The sequence below is a fragment of the Oncorhynchus mykiss genome, chromosome 16, assembly GCF_013265735.2.
Source record: "Oncorhynchus mykiss isolate Arlee chromosome 16, USDA_OmykA_1.1, whole genome shotgun sequence".
Taxonomy (NCBI): Eukaryota; Metazoa; Chordata; class Actinopteri; order Salmoniformes; family Salmonidae; genus Oncorhynchus; species Oncorhynchus mykiss.
In genome coordinates, this window is record NC_048580.1 from 75,865,784 (window position 1) to 75,881,225 (window position 15,442).

Below are 15,442 nucleotides of genomic sequence, written 5' to 3' on the forward strand. Positions count from 1 at the left end.
GTTTCAGTGACTTAATTAGTTGTGGTTGCTGATGCGTATATGGTTGAAACATCAGCATACATGGACACACATGCTTTGTTTAATGCCAGTGGCAGGTCATTGTATAAGGTCACAGTTATGAAAACTTAGGACACTAAAGAGGCCTTTCTACTGACTCTGAAAAACACCAAAAGAAAGATGTCCAGGGTCCCTGCTCATCTGCGTTAACGTGCTTCAGGCATGCTGCAAGGAAGCATGAGGACTGCAGATGTGGCCAGGGCAATAAATTGCGATGTCCATACTGTGAGATGCCTAAGGCAGCGCTACAGGGAGACAGGGAGGACAGCTGATCGTACTTGCAGTGGCAGACCACGTGTAACAATACCTGCACAGGATCGGTACATCCGAACATCTCATCTGCAGGACAGGTACAGGATGGCAACAACAACTGTCTGAGTTACACCAGGAATTCTCAATCCCTCCATCAGTGCTCGGACTGTCCACAATAGGCTGAGAGAGCCTGGACTGAGGGCTTGTAGGCCTGTTGTAAGGCAGGTCCTCACCAGAAATCACCGGCAACAATGTTGCCTATGGGCAAAAACCCACCGTCACTGGACCAGACAGGACTGGCAAAAAGTGCTCTTCACTGAGTTGTGGTTGTGGTTTTGTTGTTTTGTTGTCATTGCAGGCAGTCTCAACACTATGCGTTACAGGGAAGACATCCTCCTCCCTCATGTGGTACCCTTCCTGCAGGCTCGTCCTGACATGACCTTCCAGCATGACAATGCCACCAGCCATACTGCTCGTTCTGTGCATCATTTCCTGCAAGACAGGAATGTCAGTGTTCTGCCATGGCCAGCGAAGAGTACGTCTGGGACCATTTGGATCAGAGGGTGAGGGCTAGGGCCATCCCTCCCAGAAATGTCCTGGAACATTCAGGTGCCTTGGTAACATCTCACAGGAAGACCTGGCAAATCTGGTGCAGTCCATGAGGAGGAGATGCACTGCTCTACTTAATGCAGCTGGTGGCCACACCAGATACTGACTGTTATTCAGTATCCCCCCCCTTTGTTCAGGGACACATTATTCCATTTCTGTTTGTCACATGTCTGTGGAACTTGTTCATTTTTTTTCTCAGTTGTTGAATCTTGTTCTGTTCATACAAATATGTACACATGTTAAGTTTGCGGAAAATAAAATATATATATTTTTTGCTGAGTTTAGTTCTAACAGTTAGTTTCTTAATAAGTGTATGTAAACTTCCGACTTCAACAGTAGATTAATATGGGCTATTTTCATCCATTTCCTGGGTAGCGAGTCAGAGATAGACATAATATTGAAAAGAGCAGACAAAGCAAGAGAAGGATGTCTATACATTCAGCAGTCCATTAATCAATTTGTGTGTGAGAGTGTGTGTGTGTGTGTGTGTGTGTGTGTGTGTGTGTGTGTGTGTGTGTGTGTGTGTGTGTGTGTGTGTGTGTGTGTGTGTGTGTGTGTGTGTGTGTGCGCTGCAGGGGTTGAAGCTATAAACCATAGGCTTGGCTCTCTCATCCCTTCCAGGCTTTTGGGAGGAGGACAGAAGACGGAAGCAATGTCTCCACGCGCTCTGGCATCTTTCATGGATATGTTTCCTCTTTTGGTGCAGGGTAGTTGAGGAAGAGTTCTTGGCACTTTCCAAAACAGCTACATTGTCCTTGAACCTCAGGAACTTGACCACTATTGGCCTGGGCCAGCGGTGGGATTTCAAGTCCTGGGGGCGCACTCCACCTCATCTTCAATTTCTCAGAGATCATTTCCCTCACTTTGTCCTCAGAGTCTGTCCAGGTCTCATGTGGAGATTCTGCAATTCTGTCCACAACCGTGCTGTTCCACTTTGATTGTCCCTCGAGACTGTCCCGGGTTTGTGGCTATCTGCGGTCCTAGCCACAATGGCTAACCACACCTTCAAGCCCTCAATAAACTCTGCTAGCTTGATGGGCAGCTAGAGTTGAAGTCAGAAGTTTACATACACATTAGATTGGAGTCATTTCAGAAACTCCACAAATTTCTTCTTAAAAAACTATGGTGTTGGAAAGTCAGTTAGGACATCTACTTTGTGCATGACACAATTCATTTTTCCAACAATTGTTTACAGACAGATTATTTAACTTATAATTCACTGTATTACAATTCCAGTGGGTCAGAAGTTTACATACACTAAGTTGACTGTGCCTTTAAACAGCTTGGAAAATTCCAAAAAATGATGTCATGGGTTTAGAAGCATCTGACAGGCTAATTGACATAATTTGAGTACCTGTGGATGTATTTCAAGGCCTACCTTCAAACTCAGTGCATCTTTGCTTGACATCATGGGAAAATCAAAAGAAATCAGCCAAGACCTCAGAAAGAAAATTGTAGACCTCCACAAGTCTGGTTCATCCTTGGGAGCAATTTCCAAAAGCCTGAAGGTACCACGTTCATCTGTACAAACAATAGTATGCAAGTATAAACACCATGGGTCCATGCAGCCATCATACCGCTCAGGAAGGAGACGCGTTCTGTCTCCTAGAGATGAACGTACTTTGGTGCGAAAAGTGCAAATTAAAATCCAGAACAACAGCAAAGGACCTTGTGAAGATGCTGGAGGAAACGGGTACAAAAGTATCTATATCCACAGTAAAATGAGTCCTATATTGCCGTAACCTGAAAGGCCACTCAGCAAGGAAGAAGCCACCGCTCCAAAACCACCATAACAAAGCCATGCTATGGTTTGCAACTGCACATGGGGACAAAGATCGTACTTTTTGGAGAAATGTCCACTGGTCTGATGAAAAGAAAATAGAACTGTCTGGCCATAATAACCATTGTTATGTTTGGAGGAAAAAGGGGGAGGCTTGCAAGCCAAAGAACACCATCCCAACCATGAAGCACAGGGGTGGCAGCATCATGTTGTGGGGGTGGCAGCATCATGTTGTGGGGGTGCTTTGCTGCAGGAGGGACTGGTGCACTTCACAAAATAGATGGCATCATGAGGAGTGAAAATTATGTGGATATATTGAAGCAACATCTCAAGACATCAGTAAGAAAGTTAAAGCTTGGTTGCAAGCTGGTCTTCCAAAAGGACAATGACCCCAAGCATACTTCCAAAGTTGTGGAAAAATGGCTTAAGGACAACAAAGTCAATGTATTGGAGTGGCCCTCACAAAGCCCTGACCTCAATCCTAGGATATTTGTGGGCAGAACTGAAAAGTGTGTGTGAGCAAGGAGGCCTACAAACCTGACTCAGTTACACCAGCTCTGTCAGGAGGAACGGGCCAAAATTGTAATATGATATATCTACTGTGGTATACAGTGTCTGAATGACATCTACTGTGGTATACAGTGTCTGAATGACATCTACTGTGATATACAGTGTCTGAATGACATAACTACTGTGGTTTACAGTGTCTGAATGACATCTACTGTGGTTTACAGTGTCTGAATGACATATCTACTGTGGTTTACAGTGTCTGAATGACATATCTACTGTGGTATACACTGTCTGAATGACATATCTACTGTGCTATACAGTGTCTGAATGACATGTTTACTGTAAAATGTTTAGTGTAAACTGTTTAATGTAATGTATTTTTGAATGCCATAATATCTGACTCTTACAGGTCCATGCTCTACCACATCTGTAGAGTACGACCTTTCCTCACACAGGAAGAGGAACATTCCGTAGAGTACGACCCTACTTCACACAGGAAGAGGAACATCTGTAGAGTACGACCCTACCTCACACAGGAAGAGGAACATCCGTAGAGTACAACCCTACCTCACACAGGAAGAGGAACATCCGTAGAGTACGACCCTACCTCACACAGGAAGAGGAACATTCGTAGAGTACAACCCTACCTCACACAGGAAGAGGAACATCCGTAGAGTACGACCCTACCTCACACAGGAAGAGGAACATCCGTAGAGTACGACCCTACCTCACACAGGAAGAGGAACATCCGTAGAGTACGACCCTACCTCACACAGGAAGAGGAACATCCGTAGAGTACAACCCTACCTCACACAGGAAGAGGAACATCCGTAGAGTACAACCCTACCTCACACAGGAAGAGGAACATCCGTAGAGTACAACCCTACCTCACACAGGAAGAGGAACATCCGTAGAGTACGACCCTACTTCACACAGGAAGAGGAACATCCGTAGAGTACAACCCTACCTCACACAGGAAGAGGAACATCCGTAGAGTAAGACCCTACCTCACACAGGAAGAGGAACATCCGTAGAGTACGACCCTACCTCACTCAGGAAGAGGAACATCCGTAGAGTACGACCCTACCTCACACAGGAAGAGGAACATCCGTAGAGTACGACCCTACCTCACACAGGAAGTGGAACATCCGTAGAGTACAACCCTACCTCACACAGGAAGAGAAACATCCGTAGAGTACAACCCTACCTCACACAGGAAGAGGAACATCTGTAGAGTACAACCCTACCTCACACAGGAAGAGGAACATCCGTAGAGTACAACCCTACCTCACACAGGAAGAGGAACATCTGTAGAGTACGACCCTACTTCACACAGGAAGAGGAACATCTGTAGAGTACGACCCTACCTCACACAGGAAGAGGAACATCCGTAGAGTACGACCCTACCTCACACAGGAAGAGGAACATCTGTAGAGTATGACCCTACCTCACACAGGAAGTGGTGCAGGTCCTAATCCAGCCACTTGTCGTCTCCAGTTTGGACTGTAACTGTCTGTTGGCTAAGCTCCTGCTCTACAACATAATATATAATAATAGTTATATATAACAATATTTAATAATAATAATAATATATAACATCCACAGGAAGAGGAACATCCGTAGAGTACGACCCTACCTCACACAGGAAGAGGAACATCCGTAGAGTACAACCCTACCTCACACAGGAAGAGGAACATCCGTAGAGTACAACCCTACCTCACACAGGAAGAGGAACATCCGTAGAGTACAACCCTACCTCACACAGGAAGAGGAACATCCGTAGAGTACGACCCTACTTCACACAGGAAGAGGAACATCCGTAGAGTACAACCCTACCTCACACAGGAAGAGGAACATCCGTAGAGTACGACCCTACCTCACACAGGAAGAGGAACATCCGTAGAGTACGACCCTACCTCACTCAGGAAGGGGAACATCCGTAGAGTACGACCCTACCTCACACAGGAAGAGGAACATCCGTAGAGTACGACCCTACCTCACACAGGAAGAGGAACATCCGTAGAGTACGACCCTACTTCACACAGGAAGAGGAACATCCGTAGAGTACGACCCTACCTCACTCAGGAAGGGGAACATCCGTAGAGTACGACCCTACCTCACACAGGAAGAGGAACATCCGTAGAGTACGACCCTACCTCACACAGGAAGAGGAACATCCGTAGAGTACGACCCTACTTCACACAGGAAGAGGAACATCCGTAGAGTACGACCCTACCTCACTCAGGAAGAGGAACATCCGTAGAGTACAACCCTACCTCACACAGGAAGAGGAACTCTGTAGAGTACGACCCTACCTCACACAGGAAGTGGAACATCCGTAGAGTACAACCCTACCTCACACAGGAAGAGGAACATCCGTAGAGTACAACCCTACCTCACACAGGAAGAGGAACATCTGTAGAGTACAACCCTACCTCACACAGGAAGAGGAACATCCGTAGAGTACAACCCTACCTCACACAGGAAGAGGAACTCTGTAGAGTACGACCCTACTTCACACAGGAAGAGGAACATCTGTAGAGTACGACCCTACCTCACACAGGAAGAGGAACATCCGTAGAGTACGACCCTACCTCACACAGGAAGAGGAACATCCGTAGAGTACGACCCTACCTCACACAGGAAGTGGAACATCCGTAGAGTACAACCCTACCTCACACAGGAAGAGAAACATCCGTAGAGTACAACCCTACCTCACACAGGAAGAGGAACATCTGTAGAGTACAACCCTACCTCACACAGGAAGAGGAACATCCGTAGAGTACAACCCTACCTCACACAGGAAGAGGAACATCTGTAGAGTACGACCCTACTTCACACAGGAAGAGGAACATCTGTAGAGTACGACCCTACCTCACACAGGAAGAGGAACATCCGTAGAGTACGACCCTACCTCACACAGGAAGAGGAACATCTGTAGAGTATGACCCTACCTCACACAGGAAGTGGTGCAGGTCCTAATCCAGCCACTTGTCGTCTCCAGTTTGGACTGTAACTGTCTGTTGGCTAAGCTCCTGCTCTACAACATAATATATAATAATAGTTATATATAACAATATTTAATAATAATAATAATATATAACATCCACAGGAAGAGGAACATCCGTAGAGTACGACCCTACCTCACACAGGAAGAGGAACATCCGTAGAGTACAACCCTACCTCACACAGGAAGAGGAACATCCGTAGAGTACAACCCTACCTCACACAGGAAGAGGAACATCCGTAGAGTACAACCCTACCTCACACAGGAAGAGGAACATCCGTAGAGTACGACCCTACTTCACACAGGAAGAGGAACATCCGTAGAGTACAACCCTACCTCACACAGGAAGAGGAACATCCGTAGAGTACGACCCTACCTCACACAGGAAGAGGAACATCCGTAGAGTACGACCCTACCTCACTCAGGAAGGGGAACATCCGTAGAGTACGACCCTACCTCACACAGGAAGAGGAACATCCGTAGAGTACGACCCTACCTCACACAGGAAGAGGAACATCCGTAGAGTACGACCCTACTTCACACAGGAAGAGGAACATCCGTAGAGTACGACCCTACCTCACTCAGGAAGGGGAACATCCGTAGAGTACGACCCTACCTCACACAGGAAGAGGAACATCCGTAGAGTACGACCCTACCTCACACAGGAAGAGGAACATCCGTAGAGTACGACCCTACTTCACACAGGAAGAGGAACATCCGTAGAGTACGACCCTACCTCACTCAGGAAGAGGAACATCCGTAGAGTACAACCCTACCTCACACAGGAAGAGGAACATCCGTAGAGTACGACCCTACCTCACTCAGGAAGAGGAACATCCGTAGAGTACGACCCTACCTCACACAGGAAGAGGAACATCCGTAGAGTACGACCCTACCTCACACAGGAAGTGGAACATCCGTAGAGTACAACCCTACCTCACACAGGAAGAGGAACATCCGTAGAGTACAACCCTACCTCACACAGGAAGAGGAACATCTGTAGAGTACGACCCTACTTCACACAGGAAGAGGAACATCCGTAGAGTACGACCCTACCTCACACAGGAAGAGGAACATCCGTAGAGTACGACCCTACCTCACACAGGAAGAGGAACATCTGTAGAGTATGACCCTACCTCACACAGGAAGTGGTGCAGGTCCTAATCCAGCCACTTGTCGTCTCCAGTTTGGACTGTAACTGTCTGTTGGCTAAGCTCCTGCTCTACAACATAATATATAATAATAGTTATATATAACAATATTTAATAATAATAATAATATATAACATCCACAGGAAGAGGAACATCCGTAGAGTACGACCCTACCTCACACAGGAAGAGGAACATCTGTAGAGTATGACCCTACCTCACACAGGAAGTGGTGCAGGTCCTAATCCAGCCACTTGTCGTCTCCAGTTTGGACTGTAACTGTCTGTTGGCTAAGCTCCTGCTCTACAACATAATATATAATAATAGTTATATATAACAATATTTAATAATAATAATAATATATAACATCAATTACATCTTACAGTTAATATAAGTAGGTGTCATATCCAGAGTGGTGATGGTGATGAAGTGGTGTTCACCCATGGAGGGATGGAGGGATGGAGGGATGGAGGGATGGTGGGATGGATAGGTGTTCACCCATGGAGGGATGGATGGAGTGATGGATAGGTGTTCACCCATGGTGGGATGGATAGGTGTTCACCCATGGAGGGATGGATAGGTGTTCACCCATGGAGGGATGGATAGGTGTTCACCCATGGTGGGATGGATAGGTGTTCACCCATGGAGGGATGGATGGAGTGATGGATAGGTGTTCACCCATGGTGGGATGGATAGGTGTTCACCCATGGAGGGATGGATAGGTGTTCACCCATGGAGGGATGGATATGTGTTCACCCATGGAGGGATGGATATGTGTTCACCCATGGTGGGATGGATAGGTGTTCACCCATGGAGGGATGGATATGTGTTCACCCATGGTGGGATGGATAGGTGTTCACCCATGGTGGGATGGATAGGTGTTCACCCATGGTGGGATGGATAGGTGTTCAACCATGGTGGGATGGAGGGAGGGATGGATAGGTGTTCACCCATGGTGGGATGGATGGAGTGATGGATAGGTGTTCACCCATGGTGGGATGGAGGGAGGGATGGATAGGTGTTCACCCATGGTGGGATGGAGGGAGGGATGGAGGGATGGATAGGTGTCACCCATGGTGGGATGGAGCGAGGGATGGTGGGATGGATAGGTGTTCCCCCATGGTGAGATGGAGGGATGGAGGGATGGAGGGAGGGATGGAGTGATGGATAGGTGTTCACCCATGGTGGGATGGCGGGAGGGATGGAGGGAGGGATGGAGTGATGGATAGGTGTTCACCCATGGTGGGATGGTGGGAGGGATGGAGGGAGGGATGGAGTGATGGATAGGTGTTCACCCATGGTGGGATGGAGGGAGGGATGGAGGGAGGGATGGAGGGATGGAGGGAGGGATGGAGTGATGGATAGGTGTTCAACCATGGTGGGATGGTGGGAGGGATGGAGGGAGGGATGGAGTGATGGATAGGTGTTCACCCATGGTGGGATGGAGGAATGGATGGAGGGATGGAGCGATTGACCCTAACTGATGCTGAGATGATTGGTACCTGGCGACTGGGTATTGAGCCCAGTAACAGGCAGAGCAGACGCCCCGAGACCGACCTGTGTGTGTGTGTGTGTGTGTGTGTGTGTGTGTGTGTGTGTGTGTGTGTGTGTGTGTGTGTGTGTGTGTGTGTGTGTGTGTGTGTGTGTGTGTGTGTGTGTGTGTGTGTGTGTGTGTGTGTGTGTGTGTTTGTGTCAAACCAACAGGTCACTGAGTGGGAGGACACAGAGAGATGAGAAATTGATTCCAATAAGGCTTTTCTAAATGACAGAGCTCTGGTGAGATAACGCTCCATTTTGCAGAGATGAGAGGGTCGCCAACAATGAAATGAAAGAGCGCAGATAGACAGAGAGAGAGGGTGGGGAGAGAGAGAGCAGGCAGAGAGAGAGCAGGGAGAGAGAGAGGGTGGGGAGAGAGCAGGGGGAGAGAGGGGTGGGGAGAGAGAGAGAGAGAGAGCAGGGAGAGAGAGGGGTGGGGAGAGAGAGAGAGAGAGCGGGGAGAGAGAGAGCGAGCAGGGGGAGAGAGAGAGGGAGCAGGGAGAGAGAGGGGTGGGGAGAGAGAGAGAGCGCGGAGAGAGAGAGAGAGAGAAAGAGAGAGAGAGAGAGCGAGAGAGCAGGGGGATAGAGAGAGAGAGAGAGAGAGAGAGCAGGGAGAGAGAGGGTGGAGAGAGAGAGATATAACTGTAACTCTCAAAGGATAATGTTTCTGTTCCTTGAAGTGTTAGCAGACTCTGTTCAAAGACAAATGTCCAATACCCAGCTTTACCAAGCTGCGCTGTTTATCCATGGGATCAGTATTTTTCATCCTAGTGTAATACTCTGTGGGTCATTCCTGATAGTCTCACGGCACTAAGAAAATTGATTCATAGATTTCACTTCCCAATGTAAAGTTGACTGTAGCTACTGTATAGGAAAATGACTTTGGAAAGCAGGCTAGATAGGGTTTTTTGAAAGGGGGGTGGGGTTTGAAAGGGGGGTGGGGGTTGAAAGGGGGGGGGGTTGAAAGGGGGGGGGTCATAATCACACCAAAGAGAAAGAAAGAGTCTTCTTCTAAACATCAATGATGTGAAGTGTTTATTTTTTAAATAGCAACTAATACATTGTCTTTTGAAGTTCAGGATTGCTTCCTTCAGCTGCCAGGGTTTGTTAAAAACAATTCCACTGAACTGAATTTAGCTTTCGTAATTAAAGAGCTATAGGATCTGTCTGAGTTTTCCCAGCTGCTCGGGTTTTAGAGAGGCAGTTTTGAAAGGCAGGCTGTGGAAATGTCTGAGCAAATGTCAGAGATTAAGAGATTATACCTCGAGGGAGGGGGGGGGGACCAGAATGACTCCGTTTTGGATTTGTGCGATGGAATTTATTTCTATGTTGCATGGTTTTGTGAATGAAAGTTAATCCACAATAGAATACAGTGCCTTGCGAAAGTATTCGGCCCCCTTGAACTTTGCGACCTTTTGCCACATTTCAGGCTTCAAACATAAAGATATAAAACTGTATTTTTTTGTGAAGAATCAACAACAAGTGGGACACAATCATGAAGTGGAACGACATTTATTGGATATTTCAAACTTTTTTAACAAATCAAAAACTGAAAAATTGGGCGTGCAAAATTATTAAATTATTATTATTATAGGTAAGGAGGTAAGGAGGTAAGGAGGTAAGGCAATAAATAGGCCATAGTTGCGAAGTAATTACAATTTAGCAATTAACACTGGTGTGATAGATGTGCAGATGATGATGTGCAAGTAGAAATACTGGTGAGCAAAAGAGCAGAAAAACCAAAACAAATATGGGGATGAGGTAGGTAGTTGGTTGGATGGTCTATTACAGATGGGCTGTGTACAGTGATCGGTAAGCTGCTCTGACAGCTGATGTTTAAAGTTAGTGAGGGAGATATAAATCTCCAGCTTCAGGGATTTTTGCAATTCATTCCAATTCGTTCCAGTTCAGACACTCATGTCCTAACCCTTACATTAACCCTCATGTCTTAACCCTCGCATTAACCCTCATGTCTTAACCCTCACATTAACCCTCATGTCTTAACCCTCACATTAACCCTCATGTCCTAACCCTCATGTCTTAACCCTTACATTCACCCTCATGTCCTAACCCTTACATTAACCCTCATGTCCTAACCCTCATGTCCTAACCCTTACATTAACCCTCGTGTCCTAACCCTCCTGTCCTAACCCTCATGTCCTAACCCTCATGTCCTAACCCTCCTGTCCTAACCCCCTCATGTCCTAACCCTCATGTCCTAACCCTCATGTCCTAAACACATGTCCTAACCCTCATGTCCTAACCCTTACATTAACCCTCATGTCCTAACCCTCATGTCCTAACCCTCATGTCCTAACCCTCATGTCCTAACCCTCCTGTCCTAACCCTCATGTCCTAACCCTCATGTCCTAAACGTCATGTCCTAACCCTCATGTCCTAACCCTTACATTAACCCTCATGTCCTAACTCTCATGTCCTAAACGTCATGTCCTAACCCTCATGTCCTAACCCACTGTCCTAACCTTCATGTCCTAACCCACTGTCCTAACCCTCCTGTCCTAACCCTCATGTCCTAACCCTTACATTAACCCTCATATCCTAACCCTCATGTCCTAACCCTCATGTCCTAACCCTCACATTAACCCTCTGTCCTAACCCTCATGTCCTAACCCTCACATTAACCCTCTGTCCTAACCCTCATGTCCTAACCCTCACATTAACTCTCTGTCCTAACCCTCATGTCCTAACCCTCACATTAACCCTCTGTCCTGTCTCCCTCCCAGGTTTAGAGTGTACTGTAGTCCTCCCAGACCCTCGTAGCTAATGGGACTCTATGTCCAACCTTAACCTTAACCCCTATGTCCTGTTTCTAACCCTAACCATGTCTCCTGTCTCTCTCCTAGGTATAGAGTGTAACATAGTCCTCCCAGACCCCCGTAGCTACTGGGACCCGGTGTTCGGCACCTGCGTCTTCCTCTTTTCCTTCCTCATCCCGGTTACCATCATCAGTGTCTGCTACAGCCTGATGGTCAATCGCCTTCGCAGCGTCCGCATCCTGTCCGGCTCCAAGGAGAAGGACCGTAACCTTCGCCGCATCACCCGTATGGTCCTGGTCGTAGTGGCAGCCTTCGTGGTCTGCTGGACCCCCATCCAGATCATGGCTCTGGCCCAGTTGCTGGGCTTCAACCTGGGTAGCCTCCTCACCATGGCCCTGATGCACTTCTGTATCGCGCTGGGCTACGTCAACAGCAGTCTCAACCCAGTCCTCTACGCCTTCCTGGACGAGAACTTCAAGAGGTGCTTCAGGGAGTTCTGCCACCCGGGTCCGTTCCGCCTGGACAGCCGGCAGCAGTCTGGTCGGATGAGGAGCATCGCCCGGGAAGTTGCCTATAACTGCAAAACGGCGGACGGGAATACAAACCCCGCATGACTAGGCGTGGAGCTGCCCCTGGTCTGCCAGGAGCCCCAGAACAATCACCACCAAGGGACAGGGAACTCCAACACAGAGCTCACGCAGATCACTACCCTCTAGCAGCGCGTCGGCCCCCTGGGCTGGGGCCGAACGGGGACGGGCCAGGGTAGGGGCAGAGCCTGGGGGCCAGAGGTAGCCCGGGGCAGGGGCAGAGCCTGGGGGCCAGAGGTAGCCCGGGGCAGGGGCAATGTGCGAATGGCCTGGTTGGTGCCTGACCCGGATCTGTGCCGGAGCGAACAGCAGGGTCATGTATTCTAACAGACTTTCTACTCGGGACTAAGGGGCTCTACTTCTCTATGTCTTTGGTAAACATGGATGTCATTTTGTCATATTTTAGTTGATTGATCATTTTTCGGGCCGATTAAAGCTTAGAGTTTAGGTCTGTGACTTTAGGTCTGTGACTTTAGGTCTGTGACTTTAGGTCTGTGACTTTAGGTCTGTGTGCTTCAAGGACGATTTCCAGGAAAAGTCGACAGTGTTTTGTTTTTGCGCACGTTTCTCTCCACTCTGAGCCCAATGTTGATTGGTTGATTAATGATGTTGTTGTCATTTTGTTGTTCCTATTGTTGTACAGATGCTTTATTTTTGGTCTGTTTCTATGCTGTAAGTAATTACCGTAAGTGGAGGTTTCTTTGTGTAGTTTTCTGTTTTATTTTGTTGGCGAGGAACAACTTATCCTCCTTATCTCCATGGCCTTAGATACAAAGTCTGTTATAAATGCTATCCACCATCCTGGATAGAGCGTGTTAGTCATTGATGGTGCTTTACTGTTTGTTTCCTATCACCTTGCAGGTGTAGGAACGGGCAACACATCAGTAACAGAGACTTGCTTGTTTGAAGCCTTTATTCATTGTTACCGGTGAAATAAATCATTGAGATGACGATGCTGCCTGAGGTTTCCACGTATACAGATTTTAGCTTGTCGTCCTGTAAAAAAAAAAAGAAAAAAGCAACAATATTTTGTATTACAAAGTGTTTTGGAGCAGCACAGTCTTAAAAGTAAGATTTTACTTAAAAAGGGAAAAACAAAAGTGCAGCAAAATTCAAATATATAATTATATATGACGTGGTGGTGTATATAAATATAATTAATTATATTCATTCTATTTTTATGGTGGTGTTACTCTGTATATATATAGACATGCTATATAAAGGTATGTAAAAGTATATAAGTATTGTTACAGTCATCTATCTAAAACACTTCTGAGACTTCTGTCTTTATATATGAATCATGTTATTGGTGTATATTTGCCTCTTGAGTCTGTATGCGTGCTGTTTGTGTACAGGAGGTGCCGGTAGAATCTTTCCTAAAGTTGCAAAATCCTGGTAACTTTCCCAAAAAGTATTGGTTTGGGGATTCCAGATGTCCTGCTTATTCCCTCCTGATTCCTGGAATCTTTCAACCAGGTTTTTCTGGAATAACGGAATTCTGGGAAAGTTATCAGAGTATTTCCATTAGTTTACATTTCCAGACCACTTGAATGTCAACAGAAAATTCTCAAAAAAGCCAAATCTAGCAAAAAAAATGTTGTTGTAATTAATATTAAAAGAGATAAACAGTGTTTGCATAAATGGTTGTTGCTGTAATGAAGATTGTAACAGTGTGTTTACTCATGAACTGCATTTTACATAGCTATTTATTATTATTAATGAATGCTTAATTTGCTGATGCTAAAGACATTTTATATGCTAGCCAACTTGTTGTTGATGCTAAAGACAGTTGATATGCTAGCCAGCTTGTTGTTGATGCTAAAGACAGTTGATATGCTAGCCAACTTGTTGTTGATGCTAAAGACAGTTGATATGCTAGCCAGCTTGTTGTTGATGCTAAAGACAGTTGATATGCTAGCCAACTTGTTGTTGATGCTAAAGACAGTTGATATGCTAGCCAACTTGTTGTTGATGCTAAAGACAGTTGATATGCTAGCCAGCTTGTTGTTGATGCCAAAGACAGTTGATATGCTAGCCAGCTTGTTGTTGATGCTAAAGACAGTTGATATGCTAGCCAACTTGTTGTTGATGCTAAAGACAGTTGATATGCTAGCCAGCTTGTTGTTGATGCTAAAGACAGTTGATATGCTAGCCAGCTTGTTGTTGATGCTAAAGACAGTTGATATGCTAGCCAACTTGTTGTTGATGCTAAAGACAGTTGATATGCTAGCCAACTTGTTGTTGATGCTAAAGACAGTTGATATGCTAGCCAGCTTGTTGTTGATGCTAAAGACAGTTGATATGCTAGCCAACTTGTTGTTGATGCTAAAGACAGTTGATATGCTAGCCAGCTTGTTGTTGATGCTAAAGACAGTTGATATGCTAGCCAACTTGTTGTTGATGCTAAAGACAGTTGATATGCTGGCCAACTTGTTGTTGATGCTAAAGACAGTTGATAAGCTAGCCAACTTGTTGTTGATGCTAAAGACAGTTGATATGCTAGCCAACTTGTTGTTGATGCTAAAGACAGTTGATATGCTAGCCAGCTTGTTGTTGATGCTAAAGACAGTTGATATGCTAGCCAGCTTGTTGTTGATGCTAAAGACAGTTGATATGCTGGCCAACTTGTTGTTGATGCTAAAGACAGTTGATATGCTAGCCAGCTTGTTGTTGATGCTAAAGACAGTTGATATGCTAGCCAGCTTGTTGTTGATGCTAAAGAACATTTGCTGAAGCTTAAATTTGAAAATTGTATATTTTTAATCTGCGTATGAATAAAATGGTGTTGATGGGAAGCTTCCTTTGTTTTTGTTTTATTCTCTTCAGTAGTAATATAACCTGTATTAGCAACCCACATAGAATAACCACTGAAAAAGATAGTTCATCTCAAAATAAGGTTTTACCTGTTTTACCTCATGCTTCTGAGAGCGCAGTTAGCTGGGTCCATCCGTTTCCATGAATTATTGCTACAAACTAAAACAAAAAAATGCTAGTCAGGAGATGGTGTGCATTGCTGAATAACCCGCTAACGGACATTCAGACTTGTCTGGATTAGGGTTGCAAAATTCCGGTAACTTGGTCGACCAAAAATCCTGGTTGGAAGACAAGTCACCACACCTGATGTGGAATAGAGTTCCATGTAGTCATGGCTCTATGTAGTACTGTGGAATAGAGTTCCA

The 15,442-nt window shown here is 46.0% G+C and overlaps 1 protein-coding gene across 1 annotated transcript in view; it reads left to right on the top strand.

Annotated features, from left to right (window-relative positions):
* The window catches only part of oprl1 (opiate receptor-like 1), a 63,365-nt gene extending 48,307 nt beyond the window's left edge, over positions 1 to 15,058 (top strand). Inside the window, exon 4 of the mRNA XM_036947816.1 lies at positions 11,764 to 15,058. Coding sequence (XP_036803711.1) covers positions 11,764 to 12,290 — 527 coding nt within the window. The 3' untranslated portion in view covers positions 12,291 to 15,058. The remainder of the gene's footprint in view (positions 1 to 11,763) is intronic.
* Positions 15,059 to 15,442: the final 384 nt, after the last annotated feature.